Source organism: Lethenteron reissneri, chromosome 32, assembly GCF_015708825.2.
Source record: "Lethenteron reissneri isolate LAM-NWPU_2019-01 chromosome 32, ASM1570882v1, whole genome shotgun sequence".
NCBI lineage: Eukaryota > Metazoa > Chordata > Hyperoartia > Petromyzontiformes > Petromyzontidae > Lethenteron > Lethenteron reissneri.
This window is the reverse complement of record NC_083810.1, coordinates 9917459-9943310: the sequence shown is the minus strand read 5'-3', so window position 1 is coordinate 9943310 and position 25852 is coordinate 9917459. Positions and strand designations below refer to the sequence as shown.

General features: G+C 51.7%; 1 protein-coding gene across 1 annotated transcript in view; it reads right to left on the bottom strand.

Annotated features, from left to right (window-relative positions):
- The window catches only part of GALNTL6 (polypeptide N-acetylgalactosaminyltransferase like 6), a 224759-nt gene that overhangs the window by 57413 nt on the left and 141494 nt on the right, over positions 1 to 25852 (bottom strand). Inside the window, exon 4 of the mRNA XM_061563948.1 lies at positions 13001 to 13167. Within this exon, the coding sequence (XP_061419932.1) occupies positions 13001 to 13167 (167 nt within the window). The remainder of the gene's footprint in view (positions 1 to 13000; positions 13168 to 25852) is intronic.

The window sequence follows — 25852 nt, the reverse complement described above, 5'->3', positions numbered from 1 at the left end:
TTTCATTCTACGTGACTTTACCGAAAGAACCAAGAAGATGAATCCCTGCAGTCCCGAAAGCTTTAAATCGAAAGCTACGTTGCTGTTCTTCAAGTGGGCCTTGCCTGGGTAAAATACAAATAAAAGTTTAGTGTAATGCTTTGAAGGCAGCTGCGAATTTAGCGAACATTGCAACCCTCCTCCAGCAGCAGCAGCAGCAATGGCTTCCTCCCTCAAATGATCGTTCTTCCACGGTGCACTACTGCAGGCCGGGACCGTAACCTCACGGTACGCGTGCGTTGCAATCGCGTGTGTGCCCGTGTGAGGATTCGAACGTTTTCCCGTTCGTGTGTTTTCTAGGTAATGGGTTCGTGTGGTCATTACAGCCACTAGGGGGCGGGGCGCTATACCCGGCTCGTGCGGGCTGCCCACTCGGTGCTGGGTTGGCGCACGCGGTACGCTCCAGTCCACGGCACCGCCGCTTGAAGGCCGGCACTCCCAAAAGTGTCTGTCCCTTTGTCTCTGTGTGTTTGTCTCCACGTCTCTGTGTCTGTCTTCATGTCTCTGTGTGTGTCTCCACGTCTCTGTGTGTGTCTCCACGTCTCTGTGTGTGTCCACGTCTCTGTGTGTCTTCATGTCTCTGTGTGTGTCTTCATGTTTCTGTGTGTGTCTTCATGTCTCTGTGTGTGTCTTCATGTCTCTGTGTGTGTCTCCACGTCTCTGTGTGTGTCTCCACGTCTTTGTGTGTCTCCACGTCTCTGTGTGTCTCCACGTCTCTGTGTGTGTCTCCACGTCTGTGTGTGTCTCCACGTCTCTGTGTGTCTCCACGTCTCTGTGTGTGTCTCCACGTCTGTGTGTGTCTACACGTCTGTGTGTGTCTCCACGTCTCTGTGTGTCTCCACGTCTCTGTGTGTGTCTCCACGTCTCTGTGTGTCTCCACGTCTCTGTGTGTGTCTCCACGTCTCTGTCTGTCTCCACGTCTCTGTGTGTGTCTCCACGTCTGTGTGTGTCTTCACGTCTGTGTGTGTCTCCACGTCTGTGTGTGTCTTCACGTCTGTGTGTCTTCACGTCTCTGTGTGTGTCTCCACGTCTCTGTGTGTCTCCACGTCTCTGTGTGTGTCTCCACGTCTGTGTGTGTCTTCACGTCTGTGTGTGTCTCCACGTCTGTGTGTGTCTTCACGTCTGTGTGTCTTCACGTCTCTGTGTGTGTCTCCACGTCTTTGTGTGTCTTCACGTCTGTGTGTGTCTCCACGTCTGTGTGTGTCTCCACGTCTGTGTGTGTCTCCACGTCTGTGTGTGTCTCCACGTCTCTGTCTGTCTCCACGTCTCTGTGTGTGTCTCCACGTCTGTGTGTGTCTCCACGTCTGTGTGTGTCTTCACGTCTGTGTGTCTTCACGTCTCTGTGTGTCTCCACGTCTCTGTGTGTGTCTCCACATCTGTGTGTGTCTCCACGTCTCTGTGTGTGTCTTCACGTCTGTGTGTGTCTCCACGTCTGTGTGTGTCTCCACGTCTCTGTCTGTCTCCACGTCTCTGTGTGTGTCTCCACGTCTGTGTGTGTCTCCACGTCTGTGTGTGTCTTCACGTCTGTGTGTCTTCACGTCTCTGTGTGTCTCCACGTCTCTGTGTGTGTCTCCACGTCTGTGTGTGTCTTCACGTCTGTGCGTGTCTCCACGTCTGTGTGTGTCTTCACGTCTGTGTGTGTCTCCACGTCTCTGTGTGTGTCTCCACGTCTGTGTGTGTCTTCACGTCTGTGTGTCTTCACGTCTCTGTGTGTGTCTCCACGTCTCTGTGTGTGTCTCCACGTCTCTGTGTGTGTCTCCACGTCTTTGTGTGTCTCCACGTCTGTGTGTGTCTCCACGTCTCTGTCTGTCTTCACGTCTGTGTGTGTCTCCACGTCTGTGTGTGTCTCCACGTCTCTGTGTGTCTCCACGTCTGTGTGTGTCTCCACGTCTTTGTGTGTCTCCACGTCTGTGTGTGTCTCCACGTCTGTGTGTGTCTCCACGTCTGTGTGTGTCTCCACGTCTCTGTGTGTCTCCACGTCTGTGTGTGTCTCCACGTCTTTGTGTGTCTCCACGTCTGTGTGTGTCTTCACGTCTGTGTGTGTCTCCACGTCTGTGTGTGTCTCCACGTCTCTGTGTGTGTCTCCACGTCTGTGTGTGTCTCCACGTCTGTGTGTGTCTCCACGTCTGTGTGTGTCTCCACGTCTGTGTGTGTCTCCACGTCTTTGTGTGTCTCCACGTCTTTGTGTGTCTCCACGTCTGTGTGTGTCTCCACGTCTGTGTGTGTCTCCACGTCTGTGTGTGTCTCCACGTCTTTGTGTGTCTCCACGTCTGTGTGTGTCTCCACGTCTGTGTGTGTCTCCACGTCTTTATGTGTCTCCACGTCTGTGTGTGTCTCCACGTCTGTGTGTGTCTCCACGTCTGTGTGTCTCCACGTCTGTGTCTGTCTTCACGTCTGTGTGTGTCTCCACGTCTGTGTGTGTCTCCACGTCTGTGTGTGTCTCCACGTCTGTGTGTGTCTCCACGTCTTTGTGTGTCTCCACGTCTGTGTGTGTCTCCACGTCGGTGTGTGTCTCCACGTCTTTGTGTGTCTCCACGTCTGTGTGTGTCTCCACGTCTGTGTGTGTCTCCACGTCTGTGTGTGTCTCCACGTCTGTGTCTGTCTTCACGTCTGTGTGTGTCTCCACGTCTCTGTGTGTGTCTTCACGTCTCTGTGTGTGTCTCCACGTCTCTGTCTGTCTTCACGTCTGTGTGTGTCTCCACGTCTGTGTCTGTCTTCACGTCTGTGTGTCTCTCCACGTCTCTGTGTGTGTCTCCACGTCTCTGTCTGTCTTGACGTCTGTGTGTGTCTCCACGTTTTTGTGTGTCTCCACGTCTCTGTGTGTGTCTCCACGTCTCTGTGCGTCTTTCTCCACGTCTCTGTGTGTAATTCTCACTCTGTGTTTCTGTACCTCTGTGTGTCTCTCTGTAGCCACGTGCATCTCCTTGTTTCTCTTCCACAGCTGTGCCTGCGTGCATCCGTCTCTCTGTGTCTCTCCAGCATCTCCCAAGATGCGTCCCTCTCTCTCTGTCCTCTGGCAAGGGACACAATTAACGTCTCTCTACCCCTCCACTGCACAGGTGTCCACTTACCACCGGCAAGGCAGCAGGTTGTAAAGAGTACGGGTGACACTTTACGCAGAAAAAAAAAGTACGCATCGCGACGAGTACCCGCCACTGCGCGTACTCGGCACGATGATGAGGGCAGGGGAGGAGATACGGGCGGACGTTGACAAATATATTGGGAAGATGAAATGCCGCAGCAGTGAGCGCTCGTGTCATTCGTTTGCGGTGTTTGCTTTCAGACACTGACACGGCGCGCTAAAGTGATGATCAATGTTCGGCAATCCCCCTCTCCCCCCTCTCTCCGTCTCTCGCTCATCCTCCCCCCCCCCCCGACTGGCTCGCTCCCTCGCACATTCGCTCGCTCGGCTCATCGGACAGCGCCTGTCAAGTCAGACACTGCCCCCCCCCGCTGCCCCCCGCGTACGCTCACCCTCACCTCTCCCGCTGTCGGCGCTCCGTGTCAATCTGACCGCCCGCACGGCAACGCGGTGTCAGCGCCCCGTCGCTCCCGCGTGCGAGCAGTCGTCGTTACGCCACCTCTGCGGAGGGCATCCTCTTGAGCACGTTCCCCGATTTGGATTCCATTCCAGCACCAGGTCTCGTTCCCTGCGCCAGTCGCTGCCCTCTAGCAAAGTCTCCTGCCCAAGCCTACCTAACTTTCATGAGCGCTATGAAGAAGGGACATTGCCCGAAACGTCGCCCATTATTTAGGGTTTTTTTTCCCCTCCCCCATTTAAGAAATTGTTGCTGATGGACGTGTTGAGTTCTTTGTTACTTTCAATAGTGGACAACATAATGCCTCTAAATTACATTTGTTGCGTCGTCCACGTCTCTCGGTAGCATAATTTCAAAAGACAAAATCTCAACAACAACAAAAAATTACCAGAAAATGATGCCGAAATTTAAACCACTGGGCGTGGTGGCTCACACCCATGAATCCATCACCTTGAGGTGAGGGTTTGTCGATCACGCACATCTGTTGAACTCTGACGAGACGCTCGGCTGTGAGGTGGGGCCAGTAGATAACAGCACAGCAAGTGAGTTGAATCCGCCTGTGCAGAGCTTGGAGTGGTATATTCCCACATGTTTTGGGTGGCTTTTATTTGCGTTCTGCTGGTTCCTCCCATGCACTCATTAACAAAAACATGCCAAATATCCTGATACAGGAACCTCTTGTAGGACAGAATGAGTGAGGCTCACCTGGAAAAAAGGAATTGCTATTATTTATTTCAGCCATGATTCATTCACTGCTGGATAAATGCCTCCGAAGCCATATCCATCTCTCACAGTTTTTGTGATCCATTTAGTTCCTGCACACGAGCCGATTTAATAGTAATGATGATGATAATTTCAACCTGTGATGCGCCGCACACTATGGGCTCACTCTTGAGGCGAGCGAACGATTCAAGAGTTGAGAAGCCACAGACCAGGCAGGAGAGGCAGCAGCCAGCCGATGAGCCCGGTGCCAACAATTGCCAAAGCTCTGCAGCCCTCTGTATGTCAAGATGTTTCCAGCCAATCAACGAGTGTTTAAGAATGTGGGACGAGGGCCGGGGCACCCAGAGAAACAACGCGATAGCGAGGGGTCAGAACGCTCGCCTCGTGCACGATGGGCGGATGGTATTGGTCCACATTTGGCCGCAACGCCTTCTCAGAGCACCTGGGAACGGCACCCGGACACCGGTGGCGAGGGATCTGCCGCGACCCCCAAACCCTCTCCTCCGCGGTGCTCGGTCGCAGGCATGCGCCGCCGCCGCCACTGCCGCCCGATCCCCGCGGAGGACGTGTTTCTTCATGCATTGTTATATTTACACGACCTTCATTTTTCTTACTCAAATGAATGAATTTAGTACAAGTCGAGTGAGAATAAGAATAATAATAATAATGACACACGTTAAATTATTCCTCCTGCTGCTAATTGGAACCCCGGATAACGTGATGGCTGGAACTGCGCGACAGGCCTCTGTTGAGCAAATCTCAGCGCCGCCCGGCTCCCGCTTGCACCGACGGTCCCATCCCAGGAGCATTTCTGCTGGGATTATGCATGATAAAGCTCATATTACACGCCACATTTACTGATAGGGGCACTGAGACACTTCCTGCTTTCTCTCTCCCTCTCTCCCTCCCTCTCTCCATCTCTCTCCATCTCCACTAGCCATTAATTGTATTCCAGGTGGAAATCTCTTTTTCGCAAGCAGGATTTTCGGCGACATGTACCGAATTAAGGGAGAGGTAATATTGTGCAAAAAATATATATGTGAAAAATATGCGATCAATAAGTCCGACCGAGAGCCCAACTTGAATCTCAATCGACAGCACCCCCCCCACCCCCCCATCGTTGCTTCGTGTAACCCTGCGAGGAGCAATGCCGGCCGAGATCTGCGCATCAACGGCGTTTAGTTTTTACTTCCGTCTCAATTGTGTTGGGGCGGGGGGGAATCATTGAGCAGCAAAAACATTAATATTCAGTGTGGTGTCTCTTCTGAATGCACGGGCGTAAATAACACGCTTTATTTTATATACACGCTCACTGGCGGTGTAAACAATTCTTGTTGTACGTATATGTTTATACAGGGTGGCACAGAAGTCAGGATGCACAGTGTTGTTGTATTTATTTTAAGAACAACACGCTGGGTTACTTTATTCGTCTTTAACAAAAGCTCAAACGGACTTCCATGAGCGTGAACGCATGCGTGACATTTTTTTCATAATGAATCTCGGACTTTTTTTCTAAGGTTACAGGTCTAACCTTCGAACATTCGTGCGTTACGTTTTGCTGTCTCAATTCATTTCTTGTTCTTGGTGGAGTTTTGTAAACGATGCACTTTAGGTGACCCCCCACCCCACAGGAAGACTGAAAAATAGATACAACGTGAACTTATTGAATAAACAATTAAAATATATTCATGCCAGTGTGAAAATAAATTTAATAATCCGATGCGTCCTGACTTTTGGGCCACACTGTAAATAAGAAAGAGACATTCAGAGTGGCGACAAAGTCCATTTGCAACATGCATTTTGCAGAAATGTGGGGCTCCGGCACATTATTATTATTATGATGCCCTCGCAATTCGGGAATAAAATCAGTCAGGAATTCAATGGACGATGGATTGAGAGAGGATCAGATCTGATATTGCGGAAAACTTTGCAAGGACAATTCTTCACACTCAAGACTGACAAATGTTGAGGAACTCAAAAAAAAAAAACCACCCCAACTGTGCAGAGCTGCAGTGAGCAGCCAACCGCTTAGAAGACTCTGTCTAGGAGAACGTGGGCTTGTATCCAGCTGTGTGGCGAGAATGCACAAGATGGGCAAGCTTCAGGTCTAACATCGTTTGAGACTAGGCTCGAAAGAAAGCTGTCTCTGGTGTGGACCAATCAGTTTCAAAGAAAATGCAAATGCTATTAGAGTACGTTTTTTGTTTTCATTCTGACCACAAGCATTGTGGTTAATGCAAGCATGATTCCTTGTAAAAGGTTTCAGTTTGGTGTTTTAACATCTTAACACCTGCTTTGTTACAAAAAAAAAGGGGAAAACCGATTCTCATATTTTGGTTCTGGCAAAGGAGGTCCCATGATGGTCAAGCTCGTCGAAGCGAGGTACATCGTCTTGTTTCATGCAAAGGGACTTGGAGGCCACCAGTTACAGATGGTTCTGGCGCCTCGCAGAAAAATGCAACGACAGGCTGAAGTGGCTACAGACATCATAGATTAACCTCCGCGACATCACCTCCAATTCCTCTCACTTCTCCCACTCCTCCCACCAGGCCTCTCTCTCTCCTCTCACTCTCTCTCGCTCTCTCTAATGGCAGAATGGAGGGTGATCATTATATCCGTGAGAGCGCATTACAAATTGAAATGATTCGAAAGGAGTTGAAGGAAACGCGCACGCACGCACGCACACACGCCCAATTTATTTTGCATAACAACCGCAATGGGAAATTGTCCCCCGTGTAGCCGCATAGACTGTTGTTAGTGAAGTACCCTTGAAGACGCTTGGACACCGTTGTAAGGCACACGTATTTATTTATACAATAGTCGTACAACACTAGAGGGGTGTATCGGCCCCCTCACCCGGATAGTGGGTAATCTCCTATTAGCTACCCCTGACCTATCCTCAGTCCTCCACTAACGAGGAGGCTATCTGGCCCGACACTGGTTAGTCGGGCTACGGTACCCGGAGTCCCAGAGTACTAACTCTGGTTCACGGGACCACGCCACTGGCTCGGTCCTGCGCTGCCCTGATAAGGGCGGCGTCCCAGGGGAGTCCAGGGCCTATCTGGTCGATCTTCCGTCTTCCCCTATTTACTCTAAGACTGAACCCCGAGCTCTCTGGCTCATCCCCTTTTATATCCCCCCAGAGGATCACAACCCCCCCTCACGCCGCCCGGTGCGGACGTCGTTGCGGGCACCACCCCGTGTACTGACGGAGCCCCCGCCCACTGTGTTTGTTATCCGTTAGATCCTATGCATACAGCCCTACACAAACAGCCCCTCTGTAACAGCCCTACATTAGTGAGCACCTCTTGAGGCTGGGCACGGTACACAAGGGAGTGGTTTGGCCAGCGCCGTGCCCGGCTATCTTTGTCCGGCCGTGTTAACGTTTACACGTTGCAAGTGACACACTCATTGAAAGCTGAGTCAACCTAAGGGAAGCCCGTGACCGTTTTGGATTCAACTCGCCAATTATATCCACATAGTCACCAATATCCACCGAACTTGCAGATTTTGTCAGAATTTGGGGAGTCATAATTCGATTGAAGGGACGGGTATCTTTTATTGAATTATTTTCCGGCTCATTAGCTTTGTTTTCGTCTCGTCTGTATAACTTCTAGCCCAGTACATTTACGTAACATTAGCGTAAACGTTGCATCCCAATTGGATATGATTTCCATAAGCCATCAATAATCGATTCGCCATGCGCACAACTCGATGTGTGCGCCATACGCGAGTGTTAAGATCTGCCTTGGATTGCCACGTGCCTCACCGTTACCACGGACATTTAATTCAATCATTATGACAATTCACAATGACACAGCGCGCATTGTTTGAAAAACCGCTCCAAGGTGCCTTTCAGTAACGGACATCCTTCATCCATCCTGCACACTGCACTCAATTGCTCGTTATGCAAATACACCCAGGTAGTGCAGTGACCCGCACACACACGCACGCACACTTTTCTCATAAACCACGCGCTCCATTTGCATTCAATCCATGGCTCGCGCTAATCGCAGCTATGCTGCTGTGCGCGCACTTCGGCAGCGGCCGGCCACGATGGCGTTGCCGTTCTTGTTTAAGTTTGCAAACAATGTTCCAATCACTCGGCTGATTAGGCGAGGCGCTGGCCCCCGAGACTCTGCCAAGCGGGCCCTGCCACCCAAAACATGCATCAGCAACGATTTCCGACCGCCGCTTCCTCCTCTCCTTTCGCGATTCGTCGCGGCTCAGGGTGTCGGTTAATCGAGTTGCCATGTCCTCTCCTTATTACTCTCCAATCGCCACTGCCATGGCTTTACCGTTCAAACGATTTCTCCACCCACGTTCAGGACTCGGCCTACCAGAAGGCTCTATGGTCTCATCCTTAGTGAGTTCATCCACCGCACTGCAAGACCAAACGCGCTTCTCTTCCCATATCTTCCCTTGCACTGCTCCACTTTGCGATTGCCAGCCGACATTTCCCTTCTCAAGTTCCTGCAACGATTGCTCAATGCAAGAGGTGTATTAACTCTCGCTATTGCAAACGCCATTGTTGCTATTGGTCATTAGCGGCTGCTCAGTAACCGTGAGAGAATTTATAGAAATAAAATAAAAAAACAGATTCTTACGCATGTGATACGATGAGGCGAGTTAAAAAGGCAATATTAACAATTAATTGATGCATCGCTACGCCACTACCATTGCTCTCCCTCCCCTCCCCCCCCAGACATGGAATCCAATGACAGGGCGATGGACACGCTCGTCATTTGTCCCGTGACAATGTGTCGTATTGGTCTCCTGGAACCCATGTTTCACAAATTTAATTTTAAGGGGCACTTTTTCGTTTCATTTCGCGGCGTTTAGCGGCACAATTTGTTTCCCGAATGCCGATACGTCTGTCGCACGGGTGGGGGGGGGGGGGAATTTTTGTTCGAAATGAAAACGACGCATTCTTCAAAAACCGCGTCAATTTCAAGCGATCGCGCGGTCACTTTGACCTTGTGAACGTAGCCACGAGCGGACAGACGAAACGACAGGCGACTTAGTACTTCGTACACGAAAAATGAACAAAAAAATACGCAGAACGCCCCAGCTTTCCCTGCAGAACAAAAAATGCCACTGCAGAACAAAAAATGCCACTGCAGAACAAAAAATGCCACTGCATTTCGCGTGTGCCTGTCTAATTTCTAAACAGTCGACTAATTTACGCACCGGACACAACGCTGAAGGACCACCCCGGCAGTAGCGTGTACACGCACACACGCAAGTACAACTCTGGTCGACCATTTCCTCAAAACGACGGCCGATTATACGTTGCTGTTATAAGGCGATGCTGACGGCGAATGCGATGACATTTTTAACATTTCGCATCCTAATTCAAATAGCAATGATAATATAATCCACGGCCCGTTTTTCAATCGACCTTCTGGATGAAGGCCTTCCCAACCCCGTCGCCATCGCTCACGCTCCCGCAATGTTAACAGTCCATCTCAGCGCCCCGCACGTCACGAGCCGATTTCATCGCTCTGTCTCACCGTGCGGCAGGCATCCTCTTGGGGCAGCGTTGCCTTTTGTTGGCTGCCGTTCCGTCCTTAGTCTTGACCACGGGGGGCCATCGCCCCTCCCGGCGATGCGTGATACCCAAGAGCACGATTGCTTTACTGAATGGTCACCGGAATGTCTCCGAGTCACATTTGCTCTGTAATTCCTCGTTTTCCTCGCGGCGGAATTCCAAGCACGCTCACTCGTCAGTCAAGGATGGGCCATTGAAAGCGCAAAGGGGGGGGGGGGGGGTGGTGATACTTGCGAGCTTCACCCGCTGCTAATATCAGAGTTTTCTTACTTTCTGGCTTTTTTGCCCTTTCCATCTTTCGAGCTCAGTTAGTTTCATACAAATGATGTATTCATTTGCATTAATTCGAACAATCCCCCCCCCCCCCCACATCTAACTCCACGGGAGCAGGGCCCCCCGTCAGGGCGAAGGGCCTCTCTGTGGGCGAGCGACCGCGATGGCCTCATCCTCCGGCCACCCCCGGGGCCGTGGCCCATCGTCTCGTGCGCAAACTCAAGCGCGGCGGGGGGGGGGGGGGGCAGAAAATAAACGACAAAATAAAAACAGCGAGGAGCTCCCCCCCCCGCCCCACCGCTCCTTGCTCGGCACGATGAACAAACGTTGCAGCAGGACACAAACAGTAACTGCGCCACTCACTGCCAGAATGTCGTTTTAATGAGATTTAATTTATTTAACCTAACAAAAAGGCCTCGGTGAGCCGCAAGACTGTGTTTTTTTCTTCCAGCGGGGCTCTGCATTGAGATGTTTGGCAAAATTTCCACGAATGAGAGTTTGGCTGCGTGCGGGAGGATAGCCAAGAGACCCCGGAGAAAACCTCCCCACGGTACGAAGGGCTGTGACACTCGGCACTGCCGCCCCCTCCTGGCCATATCCCTATCCACGCCCAACCTCAGGTCCCAGTGGCTTTAGATAATTTCGCAACGATAACGATTTGAAGCTTTCGTGACTGCAGGAATCCATACTCTTTGGTTCTTTCGGTAAAGTCACGTAGGTATTAAATATATATTCAACACGTTTCAGTGCCTAAATGTGGCCGTGGTGTGATGGTTACCACAGAGTGGATATGCAATCCAGAGGTCGCCCCCGCCACTGCCCCTGTCCACCCAGTTGCGGTACAAATGGGGACACTGCAGTGTTGTCGAACCGGCCGGTTGTGCGCGGTTGGGTAAATTGTGGGTACTTCCACCTCTTCCGAGGCGTCCGTCCAGCGCGGAAGAGTAGGCCAGACACTTCTCTCCCTCTCTGTGAGCGGAGGTCCCTTCCGGACAGGAGCAGCGTGGGGCAAGCAATTGAAGGGGCTGCACTTTTATCATCTCTCTCGAAATCCACCACCAAGCGCCCGTAACGGAGCTCGCCCCTCTCATCAGTCTCGGTGCTCGCGCTGCTCAAACGCACGCTGGCTTCACTTCAGCCAAATCAGAGCCGACGGGAGGACGGACGGGCGGACGGAGAAACGGATCGAACAGTCACAATCTTTCACGCACTCTTTAGATTGCGAACCACGAACCGCAACACCGACAACAATAAATATTGCAATAAAACAGTCCGCTTACTTAAAACATCGATTACATCGCACCGCGCTCGCACACGACGAATACAACAACTTAAGAGGATCAATAGTTGATGAGAGGCACAAAAGCAGCGATTGTTCAGCAGAGCGCCGTGACGGAGAGCGCCGCTCTGCTCCCGCGAGCGACGCGGCGTGGGACTACATCGGCGTGCCGATGCGGCCCCCATCTCAAGGCGCTGTGAGCAAGTTGATTGTATCGAGAGGCAGAGAAAAGCAAGTTGGGGCTCTAGCCTAGACTTTGGGGCAGGGGGTAGACAGCACGGACGGCTGTGTGAGGTGGAAGGGGGGCAGCAGTAGACAAGAAGCGATCTCACACGGAGCAAAGGTTTGACCCGGGGGCTTCGACAGCAAGCCCTCGCTGCTGGGTGCGTGGAGGGGAGTGGAGTGAGATGAGAGGGAAGAGCTATGAGAGTGTGTGGAGGGGAGTGGACTGAAGATGAGAGAGGGTTGCTCAGAGAGTGTGTGGAGGGGAGTGGACTGAAGGTGAGAGGGGAGTGATAGGAGAGTGTGTGGAGGGGAATGGAGTGAGGTAAGAGGGGGAGAGTGCAGCTGTGGCACTTATCCAAATCACCGACAAACGTTGCCACCAGCCAGGAACCGTGTGCCAGTGCTGCTAATTAACAATGACATATAGAGATAGATGAAGCACGTCACCAGCCATAAATAATTTAAAAATAACTTTTTTTTTCCTCTCCCCCTATTACATTGAAAGGCTGCCAGCTTTTTCACGTTGCACTGTCCGAGCCTGGCATGCGTTGTTTCGCTAACCTCGGTCGCGGCTCATTAGTCTGGCGCCGTCGCGTGCCGAGCGTCGTTCGTGCACGCGGGCGCGCGCGTGCCATCGCGGGGGCCGGATCAAACGCCTCCTTCCGTCGGCGGGGGTGCGAGGATTCCCACGCGGGGGCAGACGATCGCGAACGCGCCGAGATTCGGAGCTGCGGCAAACACGGCAGGGGGGGGCGCGTGCGCGCGAACGAACAAGAGAGAGAGAGAGAGCGATCGATTTGGCCGACAGCGTGGGCTGGCACACTAAGTGGGACCGGTTGGTGGCATTCGGAGGCGAATGTCAGGCGCCGGACAGATAAGGGAGGTGGCAGTCGCGTCGAGCTACAGACGAACAGATGGTCCAGCAGACAGAGAGCTGGCTTGACGTACAAACTGGAAGACAGGCGGGCGGGCGGACACACGGCGTGGTGTACATTTACAGACGGTCGGGCAGAGATGGCTGATCGAAGGTGATGCATGTTGGTACAGACGAAGACAGATACAAAGGTGGTGCTGCGGCAGAGCTCAACAGACACGTAAACATACGAGAAGACAATGGTTGTAGGGTCAGGCAAACAGATGGTGATATGGACAGACAGCTATTTCGACAAACAAATGGGTATATTGATAGACAGATGGACAGACAGATAGACCGATGAGATGGCATCGACACAGACAAATAGACGGATGGACTGATAGACCAACAAACTGACAGACTGAAAGACTGATAAACTTATAGATGGACAGGCAGACAGTCAGACCGAACAACTCACGGAGAGAGAGAGAGAGGCATGCAGAGCGACGATGGCTCACCTCTGTCGCTGAAGTCGTCCACGAGGATGATCTCCGCGATGAGCTCCGAGGGCGAGCGGCTGATGACGGAGTGCACGGTGCGCAGCAGCGAGGACCAGCCCTCGTTGTGGAAGGGGATGATGATGCTGGTGTTGGGCAGGTGCGCCAGGTACCGCTTGGGCTTACAGCTGCGGGCACAGGACGGGAGCGGGGGGGGCCGCGGGGAGGGATCGCGTGGGTGAGGCTCACGGCGAAATCGGAGCGGCGACACGGCCGCTCGTGATCGAGGTTCGCGGTTCGAGGCAAGCGGCCGCCCTGGTTAATACCGCTTCATAGCGGACGCGAGAGAGATCCTACGGCGTTCAGAAAAAAAAAATGTGTCGGCCATGCCGTGCTGGCAGCATACGATCCTAATTTGATACATTTGATAAATTACCCGCAAATTCAAATGACTTAATTTTCGAAGCCACGTGACAACATTGTGCCGCCCCCCCCCGCCCCCTTGTCAGACCGCTGCCCATGTGCAGGCAGATGCTGCGTTCACCTTGTAGGAGGCACGTTGTAAATATTAAGTGATATTTATGCATACATATCGATGATGATGATGATGAGGAGGTTACAGGGAAACGTCCGAGGGATTACATTATCGCGGGTCGAGAAACGACTGTTATTTCTGACGAGCGCTTGATTGAGCGATGTAATTTTTCCCAGCGTGTGTGTGGGCCATCAAAACGTTATCAAAATCACCGGCGATGATTGTAACCGTATTTAATTATTTAGGAAGGCATCGGCTGTTTCGATCATACGAATGGAGCAGAGGTTTCAGATGGGTTCAGGATTGTATTATCGGCCCGCTATTGCTTTTTAAAAGGACGATAACGCGACCGAGATAACATTGGGGGTAACAAAAAAAATGTCCAAGGAACTAACACGGCTATTTTTTTTAAATGCGGGACATGTTGTTCCGCCGTTTGAATCTTTGTCCGGGGCTCACGTGCTCGCAATAAAAGATCCTTTTCGCTGGTAACAGCAACTCTTATACAAGAGATGCGACAAGGATGCCTCTTTCTCAGGCCCCGAAAGCTTTTCTTGGCCTCGATTCGCCAAAAGCACTTTACGGGACGTGGACGAGAAAAAAACCCAGCGAGCACTCCTCTCGACAAAGCAGTGGGTTTAGAAAAAAAAACACTCATCAATCAAGACTTGTTTATTTGTTAATGTTATTTATTTATTTGGTTTGCACCCTTGGATGCTAACTCCTGATAGCGCGTTTGTTGACGAGGGGTTTTTATTTTATTGTAAACTTATTTGCCTCTTTCGCAAGGAGATAAACTTCACTTGTTGTTGTTGTTGTTTTGTTGTTGCGTTGTTGTTATTGTGCACAGCAGCTTCAGGCTCTCTTGTTGGTGTTTCCTCACCCTCGCAAGCCTCACCCCCCACCTCGCCTTCCCGGCAATTCTATAAATGATTGCGGTTGTGTCGTCGCGATTTAGTGGAAAAAAAAATGTGTTACAATAGTTTTTTTAAACTGACGCTGTGATTCACTGCAGCACCCCGCCAAGTCGCTGCTGGGGTCATCGTAACCCGTCCACGTGTAGCGTGGCGGACACGAGTCGAACTTAACCGATAATTATATTCGCACGTATCGTGAGTGCAAGAACCGATTTGAATCGATGAATCCAAGCGTCGCTCCATCCCCGCACTGCCCTGTGTTCTTGGCCATTTCCCCGCAGTTACAGCAGGGGAGAGGGGTAGCGAGCTGGCGCAGTGGTTAACGAGCAGCGCTACGAGCCCAATTACATTGCTGGCCGCAGCTATGAATACGAGTGGCGAGTGATACCTGCACTGGTCCTGGGCGCTCTCCTTTAACAAGCCGCAAGGGCCAGCACGGTGAAGTATGATCAAATAGCCCCCACACTCGACACGGCGTCGAAAGCAGTGGATTGTGGAAGGACTGAAGATGATGTTTTTATTGTCGTTTCAGGGTGGTAATGAAAATGTTACAATGTTACAATGTTCGACTAAGCAGCTAGCTGCCTCGATGTGACATTCGGCCAAAACACCAACATTTAAAGCAGCTTTTATTAACAAACGCAAGCAGCCGTCCTCACCGTTGTGGCCGAAACGTCGTGAGAATTATTTTATTATGTTTTATTTTTATTATTCTATTACTTCCCTTCTACGTGACTTTACCGAAAGAACCAAGAAGATGAATCCCTGCAGTCACGAAAGCTTTAAATCGAAATGGACACTCATTTTAGCTCGAGTTAACCTAGCAGCGGGGACAGGCAACATTGCCATTGGCACACGTGTTGCGCAAGGCTCGAGATTGAACCAGCGTCACGGATAGCATGGTGCTGCGCTAACGGCCGCATCATTGCTTGCCATAAACAAAGACAAACTCGCAAACGCACACATGCGCACAGACACACGCTCACGCACCCGCGAACACACAGCCACATCAAAAGATGGCCCTGCTGATAAATCCGTGCGCACGAAGTTTGACAGCGGGCAATACTCTGGAGGGAAAGGCGTTATGCGGGCGGAATTGTCGATTTGCGTCGGTGCGTCGCCGCATTGGTGTGTCGTGGTGGCCGTGAACGCGCGAGAGACCAGCGAGCGGTTCGTGGTGGAGAATGGTGTGCGGTTGGTGACGGGGAGCCAGAGGGAGAAAGTGGACAAGGGCAGATACATCCTGGGACGTGCCAGAGTCTTGCTGGATAGAGGCTGGCTTGCAGGGGGCGACAATGGTGGCGGCGTGGGGGTAGAGATGGAAGATGGTGTGCGGTGTGGTGAAACAAGTGGACCAGGAGAGACGAGACGTGCTGCTGGTGGAGGCAGGGCTGGAGGGGCGGTGGAAGTGGGTATACGGAGAATTCGTTATCGCAGCACAGCAGGCTGGCTTTGGCGGGGCGGCTGGAAAGCGACTCTGCTCGAACGGCGGGGGTCGTTAGCAGTTGTTAGCGTCGCGGCGCCCCCATTAAGCCTCCCCGCGAGGGCAGGCCTTTAATTAGCGCAGCCGGCGATAATCGGCGATGACGGACCGCAGCGGCGTCACGCCCACAGCGCGTGTGACCTGCCACTTTAAAAAGAAAAAAAAAATTACCCCTCCCTCCACTAGCATCCATCTCCCCGCTCGCTCTCGTGCTCGAATGTGAACTTTGCGACCGGATCCAGAGGTGACGGTGAAACTAAATCTGTGGTTTGACACCGAGGTACTCGTACTAAACGTGGCTGCACCACTTGGCCCTACGCTGGCTTGCTCCCGCATGAACAGTGCTTTGCTCGAACCACACAGGGATCTGTAGGCATTGCTGGAGATTTTAACAACGAGCCAGAGAGAGCTGTGAGAATAAGCGCACGAGTCTTATGTGACCTAAACTAAACTTTTTTTTTTTATTTTACCAGGTAAGGCCCACTTGAGCTGTCGCTCTTTTTCAGAAACAACCTGGCCACAAATGATAACTCAACGACGCGGCTCATCACGTGGACATTTAGAGCAGCCAAAGACTCTAAACGCATGTCGTTGATTCCAAATCTGGAGGGAAAAACCAGAGGACCTGAAAAAAAAATCCGTGGGACGACAGGGATCGAACCCATGACCACCTGTATACCAGGCGAGGTAGTTCACATCTCGTCACCGAAGCTCCCCAACGGCAGTTAACATCTCCTATGACAGGCTTGCCCCTGTCTACGGAATGTGCAATTTCCACTTTTGGCTCAGGGCTGTGGAAAGGAGATGAACGCTCAGTCGAATGAGCAACCAATAGGACGGTTCTATCTTTGATTATTTAATAGCAACAATGATAATTTACAGCGCTTTGTCAATCCACTGCTGCATGAAGGCTTTCTCACCGTGCTGCGACAGCTTTGCGGCTTTGTTTGACAACGCCACACCGATCAGTGCGGGTTGGCGAAATTTTATTATTTATATGGCACCAAAAAAAACACTGGCATAGCTAAACGTGCCCTCTAATACGGACTACGATTCCCCCCCCCCCCCGCCCGCCCAGGTTCTTTTATTTCAAGAGCTGGGAAACGCTGAGAGAAACACGGGCGCACGAGAGAGAACACAACGCTGCCGCAAAGCCGAGGTAAGAGCGATGATACTTTTGTTGTTAAGCAGAGAGGAAAAGAGAGTTGAAATATTTTAAATCTAAATCATTCCACGAAACATAAAATTACAAAGTGCAAAGATAATAGGTCAGGATACAATAGCACTATTAAACATTTATGTAATATTAATCTGTAAACAAATAAGGAAATGCAGAACATGCCCTGCAACAATCGTACAGACACAGCAGAAGGCTCTTAAAGATGCATTTAAACGCCTGTGTACGGAATGTTTCAATCATCATTGAGTTCTCAGGGTCGCTCACTCCACTATGGAGCTGACTGAGTGCGTGCGCGCATGTCCATGCACCCGCGTTACCATGTGTGTGTGTTTGTGTGTTTGCGTGTGTGTGTGTTACCATGTGTGTGTGTTTGCGTGTGTTACCATTATGTGTGTGTTTGCGTGTGTGTGTTTGCGTGTGTGTTACCATATGTGTGTGTTTGCGTGTGTGTGTTTGCGTGTGTGTGTGTTACCATGTGTGTGTGTTTGCGTGTGTGTGTTACCATATGTGTGTGTTTGTGTGTGTGTGTTTGCGTGTGTGTGTGTTACCATTATGTGTGTGTTTGTGTGTGTGTGTTTGCGTGTGTGTGTTTGTGTGTGTGTGTGTCTGCGTGTGTGCGCGCAAGCGTGCCTTCACAAGTGCGGAGCGGTAGCTTAGTGGCTGGCGCGCTGCGCTACGGACCCGGCTACCTCAGATTGATTCCCACTCATGGCCACTGACACCATCGGTGACGTTCACCTGAACCGGTCCTGGGACTCCCCTAGGTTGACTCAGCCTCGAATGAGTACCTGGTGCGGTGTGTAAACATCGCCACGAGGGAGACAAAGGCAGCCGGGGATGGTGCTGGGCCCTCCACCCCCTCGAGTGCTGTGCCAACCTTAATAGGTGCTCGCAAACAACAATTGCCCCAACAATCTGTAAAGGCTACTAGGGGGGTCTTTATCACATGTGCACAAGTGCACACGTGGTAAGCAGTAGCCCAGTGTACCTGCACACTTCGCTGTGAACCCAGCGACTTGAGTGTGATTCCCGACCCTGGCTAACCACAAGTGGAAAGCGGTTTCAGAACCTGTCCGAGATCTCCACAGGGTCAACTCAGCCTTAAAATTATCAAACTATAAAAAAAACTATATTCATTTCACTTTGTTATTCAGATCTTTTTCAGAAGTGACCTGGACACAAATAACAGCTCAACGAAGTGACTTGTCACGTGGAAATTTATAGCGGCCAAATATTTTAAACGCACGTTTCTAAATGTGGAGGAAAAACCGGAGGACCTGGAGAAAAATCCACATTACCGTGGGGAGAACAAGCAAACTCCAAATATACAGGCGCCAGGGTAGGGGATTGAACCCACCACCTCCTGTACACCAGGCGAGGTAGTCAACATCTCGCCGCCCTGGTGGTAACTGGTGCGGCATATAAACGCGAGCTATGGGGAGACAAAGGCAGCCCATGCAGTGCTGGCCGCTACAACCCCATTGCCGTTTGTGCTGCAACAGCTTTCTGACGCGTCCTCCGGCTGCAGCGCGTGTCGTTCGGCGCGACGTCCGACGTTTCGCCGCACGTGCCGGGGAGCTTCTTCAGGAACCGATCCATTTCACCGAATAAGCTCCCGGCACGTGGGTGGGAAGGGGGAAAAGGGGAAAATAAAAGGGGGAAAAAAACATCGGCTGCCGAATGACACAGGGACACAACCCGACAACACATCACTGGAATGGGCGCTCGCTAATCGGCCCTGAGCCCAACGGTCTGACGGCAAAGCGATGACTTGTTGTTGGGGGGGCGATCTATGACTTTGTTCACGAGCGCACATGTGGAGCATGTGTCCTTGTGGAGCCCAAAACATTTAAATATTTATTTACATGTTCACCACTGCCACAAGATTTGCATTGGTGAAGTCCTTGAAACTGCAACAGTTTTCACGGAAAACGGCCGCCGATGATAAATCGGGGTCTGTTAAACCACAGGGGAGGTGGTAGTGGGGAGGGTGGGGGGGCTAGTGGGCAGTGGTGGGTGAATTTTTAAAGACCATTAAAACGTGCAATTTATGAATATCGCTACAATTTAGCTTCGTTATGGTCTGCTTGTTACTGGTGATGTACATTCCTTCCCACGGCCGGCTCACACACTCGCAAGCCAGGCAAGTGTAATTTAAAATGTACAAATGGGTTAATGGTTTTGTACATTAAACTAATTTGTCTTCGGCTCACAAAAAACGCGTGAGCTAATGTTTACCGAAAAAATAAATAAATGTATTTTTTTATTGTGGCCAAAATGAGAAACAAAACAAAAACGTGGGAAGAAAATGCAAAAAAAATATATAAAAAACAATACAATAAACAACAATTAAGCATAAATACTTGTTTTTAAGGCTTACACGACAAATTACGTTTCACTTGTGTCTGGGTAGATTAAAATTGTCACTGACAAGAAAAAAGACAAGAGACCTGCAGGAAGCCGTTGAAAATTTCACGATGTAAAAACGAAGAGTGAAAGCGCTCTCCACCGACATCGTCGCTGGGGCAATGACCATGACAAAGAATTCAGCCAAAATTGACTTCGTGGGGTAAGCATGTCATTCGAGGGCACGATCGCAAGACTGCTGAGGTGCTAAAGATTTACGATTCTGTGAATATTTTTTTAATCTGAAACCGCAAGCTTAAAACATTTATATCTAACAAAATGGAATCTCGCTATGCCGTAATTTGGAGTGGCCCGCATATCCCACCGGGACATCGCCACTCCATCTCTCTCTCCCTCGCAGATCACCATCGCACAGGCCATTCAACTCTCCCAGACTCGCACACAGATGGCTGCGAGTCTTTCTTTTTTTAACAAACTGCCCGCATTTATAACCGCTTGCAAGTTTGTTGTTTTTCTGCAAAGCGCTAATGCATCAAGGCCTGCACGCAACAACAAATTATTATTGACGCAAATGCCTTATGCGTGCCTTTCAAAAGCATATGGCCACTTACGACACAATGTGACGAGAAAAAGTGAATGCGGGGATTTATGAAATATATAATCATTCCCCTTTTACGTGAATAAAATGTGCCGTGTGGCTACACGGCGGTGAGCCATCGGTGAGTTGTTACGCTTCCCGCACTGCGATAAGCACGGTTGGCTACGTCAAGGAGTTCAACACGCAAAGGAGTTCAACACGCAAACATACATAATCGCAGCGCGGGATATTCGCGATTTACAGCTGCACATGTTTCTTGCCGCCACAGAGTTTGTCAACCCAGCAAAGTCAGTGACACTGGGCCAAACGGCTTGGCTTCCCCCCTCTTGGAAAAAAGGACTTCCTAGCCGCAGGCCCTCTAGACTGGTGGCGCTAGTGCTGTTTAGGCCGCTCTTTAGGACTGCCAAGATGCACAGCGGAGTGTGCTGGTGGGGCATCCTCACGTGCTGATGATGTTTGTCACACTGCTGCACTGTCATTTTTTAAATTTCATGCTAAGTAAACCTAGGGGAGGCTCAAACTCAATTACCGTGAGGCCAGGAATTGAATGTAGGTCACGGGGAATGCACTGCAGTGCTTTCATCGAGCGCTCAAGAGAATGCTTGCAAACACCCACAGAGACGCATGCAGAGAGACAATGGTCCCATGTTATAGCCGTGCAGACTCTCAAAGAGCAGGTGTTGTTAGCGAGCACCTATTAAGGCTGGCAAGGCACACACGAAGATTGCAAGACCAGAACCATGCCCGGCTGCCTTTGTTTGCCCGATGCTAACGTCTACAAACCAAACCGAATAGCGATTTAAGGCTGAGTTGACCGAGGGGAGGCCCACAATCAGTTTAGGCATCACATGCCACTAATCTTAACTATCGGTGTGGCTGCACTGGGTTCGTAGTGCAGTGCACAAACCACTGTCACTGCTTCTCATACAAAGACAAAGATCCACAGTATTTGCCTTGAAAGACTGTTGGGGCAAGTGCTGTTAGCGAGCACCTATGAAGGCCGGCACGGCACACGAGGGGGTGGGTGGCCAACACCACGTCCTGGTTGCCTTTGTCTCCCCAGTGGCGATGTTTACACACCGCACCAGGTACTCATTTGAAGCTGAGTCGACCTAGGGAAGCACCAGGACCTATTCAGATAATAGTCACCGATGTTGGCCGTGAGCGGGAAACGAACTCGGCTAGCCGCGTACGTAACGCAGTGCGCTAACCGCTGTGCCACCACTCCCGTTCCAACCCTCCCACCACCCATACATACACACAGACGCATGCGCACGCAAGAGTACCACACTACCCCAGACTGAGATCTATGTCCCTTCCCTCTTTTCTTCCACGAGTGAGTCGGGAAATCAATTGGGATGTGAGGTGGGAGGTGAGGCAGAGAAGACAGGAGGGCAGATGATCAGCACAAAAGTTGGGGCAACATCTACCGCGGTGTATCCTGAAGCCGAACTCTGACCCGACGTCAGCCTGGTAATATGTTAGACCACCTAAGCCAAGACCTCGGAGACGCGGGGTGCCCGAGCCAGAGGGCTGACAAGTGAAAAAGAGAAATGAATGTTGCCGCGTTGTTATTGGAGCAGCAGGAAGGTGGAAGGAGGGCTCCGCCAGCATCGGACGGACTCGCTCTGTCCTCCGTTGTGTGCCCAGCGTGCACCAAGAAAGAAGGCTCAGAATTTGTGGCTGCCGTTGTTGTATCCGTCCGTGTGCTCGGCTCTGAGCGTATTGGAACAACGGGGGCAGGACAGGCGGGGCGGCACTAAACGTGACAAACGGCCACCGCTGACTTCAGCCCGGCAGGGGCACATTGTCAAAGAACTCGGGGGAGGGAACCCCCCCCCCCCCAGCTTGATGAGACACTGCCAGGCGGGCTGGGGCGGCGGCGGCGGCGGGGGGGGGGCATGTCACTTCAGTGGTGCAAGGGGTGCTGCACACTGCAGGCTTTGCGAGATTACTTCTATAAAATAGGGTTTTTTTGGGGTAGATAGCATAAATATGAATGTGTCGTTAAACCCGCCACCAACCGACACAGCCAATTTAGCCAAGTTTGTCACGTAAACAGAACGTGCCAATTCGTTAGTAGTACAGCACACCGGTGTGTTGGAGAGCTAATCCACAAATGACTCAGATTGTAAATGTTGTGGATTTGCTCTCCAACACACCGGTGTGCTGTACTCGTAACGAATTGGCACGTTCTGCTTATGTGACAAACCGTACTAATTGGCTGTGTCGGGTGGTGGCGGGTTCAACCACATATTTACATTTATGCTATCTAACCCAAAAAAAACTGTATTATGGATGATATTGGTTGCGAAAGCCTGTGTGTTAAACTGACATGACTTCTATTGATAAATAAAAGCCACCACCTCCCAATCAGGGTTTCCAATGCATTTACGTGCCACTCAAAATGACGTCAAAATCGAATTTAAAATCACTGTGACAAAAATTATGTACAGCCCTTTGTAAATGCGCCGTTGGACTGAAGGACTCCTCACACACACACAATGTTGGCTGTGGGGTGCGTTGTTTGACCAAAGTTCACCGGGCTGATCAGTTCGGGTTCACGAGGTAGCAGTGGTGTCTACGGGCAGGACCGATTCAGCTATCGCTCGCCACTGATGTAAGCCGTGGCCTGGAATCGAACCCAGGTTACCGGTGCACGTCAACACTGCCGCAACAATTCCTTAGTCAGGCCAACGGCAATCAATAATAATCAAAACGAAAAGACTCCGGAAAGATACAATCTATTTTTAAAATTATAACAATAAGCTGATTGATGATGGGGGACAACACTCTCTCTTCCCCGTGAACTTTCTTCCCCGTGTCGGCACAGATACTGTCGCATTATTGGGGGGGTGGGGGGGGTGGAAGATAAATTAAAGATTTACAACTGGTGCGGGAATAAGATTTATGACGGCGTGTCTCTTCATCCCGTGTTTATTGTATCATAGGAATCCTCCAAACTTTTGTAACGACGACGGGGGGCGGGCAGGCAGGCGGGCGGGCGGGGGAAGAGAAAAGTTGAAAGAATCCTCGCGAAAATTAGAAGCGACTGCTCCGACTCCTGGCTGCCTCTGCCCGAGGATGTACGACGAGAAATATGGAAGGCGGCAACGAACGAAAGAACGAACTACGATTGCTCAATACCAATTTATCTGAACACATAGAATGCGGGCGCGCTTATTGAGAGAGGGAGAGAGGTGGGGGGGGGGGGGGGGGATGTAAATTGCCTCGGCATCAATATTGTAATCTGTGCTTTCAACAAGAGCTGAGAAACGGAGGCATGCGAATGTGTCTTCATTGCATTTTCAAGATGAGATTTACTGCGTCAATAAAACAATTCGCGAAAAAACCTCCGGGAAGTTTCACGCGCGCGCGCGTGTGTGTGTTTGTGCGGGCGCGCGTGTGCGTGTACTTGCCCCGTTCCGGCCTTCATAGGTGCTCGCTAACAGCACTTGTCACAACAGTCTGTTGAGTGCTATACGGGGGATCTTCGTCTTACGGGCAGCGGTCGTGTCGCGGTACAAACCCGGCGACCCGAGTTAAATGCCCACTCCCAACCAATATCAGTGGTAAATATTTGAAACGGTCCTGGGCCTCTCTCCTAGAATAACTGAGCCTTAAACGAGTACCTGGTGCAGTATGTAAGCAGCACTGAAGAGACAAACGGGTCCAGGCATTGATCTGGCCATACCACCGTCTCTCCCGTGTCGTGCAACCCTGGAAAGATGCTCGCAAACAGCACTCGGTGCAATAGTTTAATATGCTACATGGTGGGGCATCCTTGAATTTACATTGCAAATCGGTCGATGGTCGTGCAATGGTTCAATTGCCTGGCCACGCACAACCTATAAGTGGTAATTGATCCTGTTCTGGGTCTCCTCTAGGTCGACTCAGCCTGAAATGAGTACCCAGCGCAGTGCGGACACATCAGCAGCGTGGAGATAACAGCTGCCGGCTCTGCACGGTTTCTGGCCACACCATCCACCGCCGAGGCCACGGCCAGCCTGAGCATGCCCTCGCCAATGGCACTCGCCTCTCAGTCGGTGCAACTTGATTGGGTGCAACTTGATTGGGTGCAACTTGATTGGGTGCAACTTGATTGGGAGCCTCTGTGCGTCTATGTGCGTCTCGCGGGGAGCGGTGGTGTAGCGGTTAGCGTGCAGCGCTACGAACCTGGCGACCCGAGTTCGATTCCCGCTCACGGCCAACACCGGTGACGACTATCTGAACCGGTCCTGGGCCTCCCCTAGGTCGACTCAGCCTCAAATGAGTAGCTAGTGCGATGTGTGAGCATTGCCACTAGGGAGACACAGGCAGCCGGGCATGGCATTGGTCACGCACCCCCTCGTGTGCTGTGCCGGCCGTCATAGGTGCTCGCAAACAGCACTTGCCCCAACAGTCTATTAAGGCTACACGGGGGGTCTTTATCTGTGTCTATATACATTGTGGGCAGCGGTTAGCACGCTTCGCTATGAACCCAGCGACCCGAGTTCTATTCCCGCTCACGGTCATTACCAGTGACGATTGTCTGAACTGGTTCTGGGCCTCCCCTAGGTCAACTCTGCCTGAAATGAGTACCTGGTGCGGTGTATAAGCATCACCACTCGGGAGACAAAGGCGGCCGGGCATGGTACTGGACAGCCCACCCCCCCCCCCCACAATGTGCCGTTCCGGCCTTCAAAAGGTGCTCGTTAACGGAACTTGCCCCAACAGTCTGTTTCGAGGCTCCACTGGGGGATCTTAAGTCTTCGTATACGCTCGCAATTAAACCGCTAAATCGCGAGGTTACGGCGCGTGTGCCGCACGTGTGTGTGTTTGGAAGTTCCCGGTGAAATCCCGAAGCTTGCGAACGGATCGCCGGGATCGCGTGCTAAACTTCCCCCCGCCCACGGGCAGGGGGGGGGTGACAACGAAGGGGAGGGAGTCGTCAGCTGCGGACAGAAATATCCGTTCGTATGAAACTGTTACGTCATTTGTTTCGCTCATTTATTCGGTGGCGAGTGATAAACATTGCTGGCTACCGGGCCAATGCCAATAAAGCGGCGCGATTCGGCGCGTGCGCCGCTTCCGCTGGTCCGCCACCTCGCCCAGCTCGCTGGGAAATCAGATAAATATCGGCTTGCGCAACACCCAATTGGGGCTCCCTGGCGGGATGATTCATTCCAAAATGAGCGGTCCAACCCCGAGAGGCGGGCCGGCCAGGGAGACGGCTAATGGCAATGCGGGACCAGACAGAGCAGCAGCGTGGGGGTGGGGGTGGTGGAGGGGGGGTGGAGGGGGGGGGGGTGGGGGAGGGGGGTGGTCGCTCTGTGCCGGTGAGATAGCGGGGCCCGGGGAGTTTGAGAGTGGAATGGAGGTGGGAGGAGATGTGGGGGCTGGGAGATGTGGGGGGTGGGGGATGTGGGGGGGGTGGGAGATGTGGGGGGGGGGGTGGGAGATGTGGGGGGGGGTGGGAAATGTGGGGGGGGGTGGGAAATGTGGGGGGGGGGGGGTGGGAAATGTGGGGGGGGGGGGTGGGAGATGTGGGGGGGGTGGGAGATGTGGGGGGGAGATGTGGGGGGGGGGGAGATGTGGGGGGGGGTGGGAGATGTGGGGGGGGGGTGGGAGATGTGGGGGGGGAGATGTGGGGGGGGGGAGATGTGGGGGGGGGTGGGAGATGTGGGGGGGAGGTGGAGATTTGGGGGGGAGGTGGGAGATGTGCGGGGGGGGGTGAGATGTGTGATGTCATTCACCACTGATGTTAGCCGTGGCTGGGAATCAAACGCAAGGATTAACAGTGAACGCACTAAC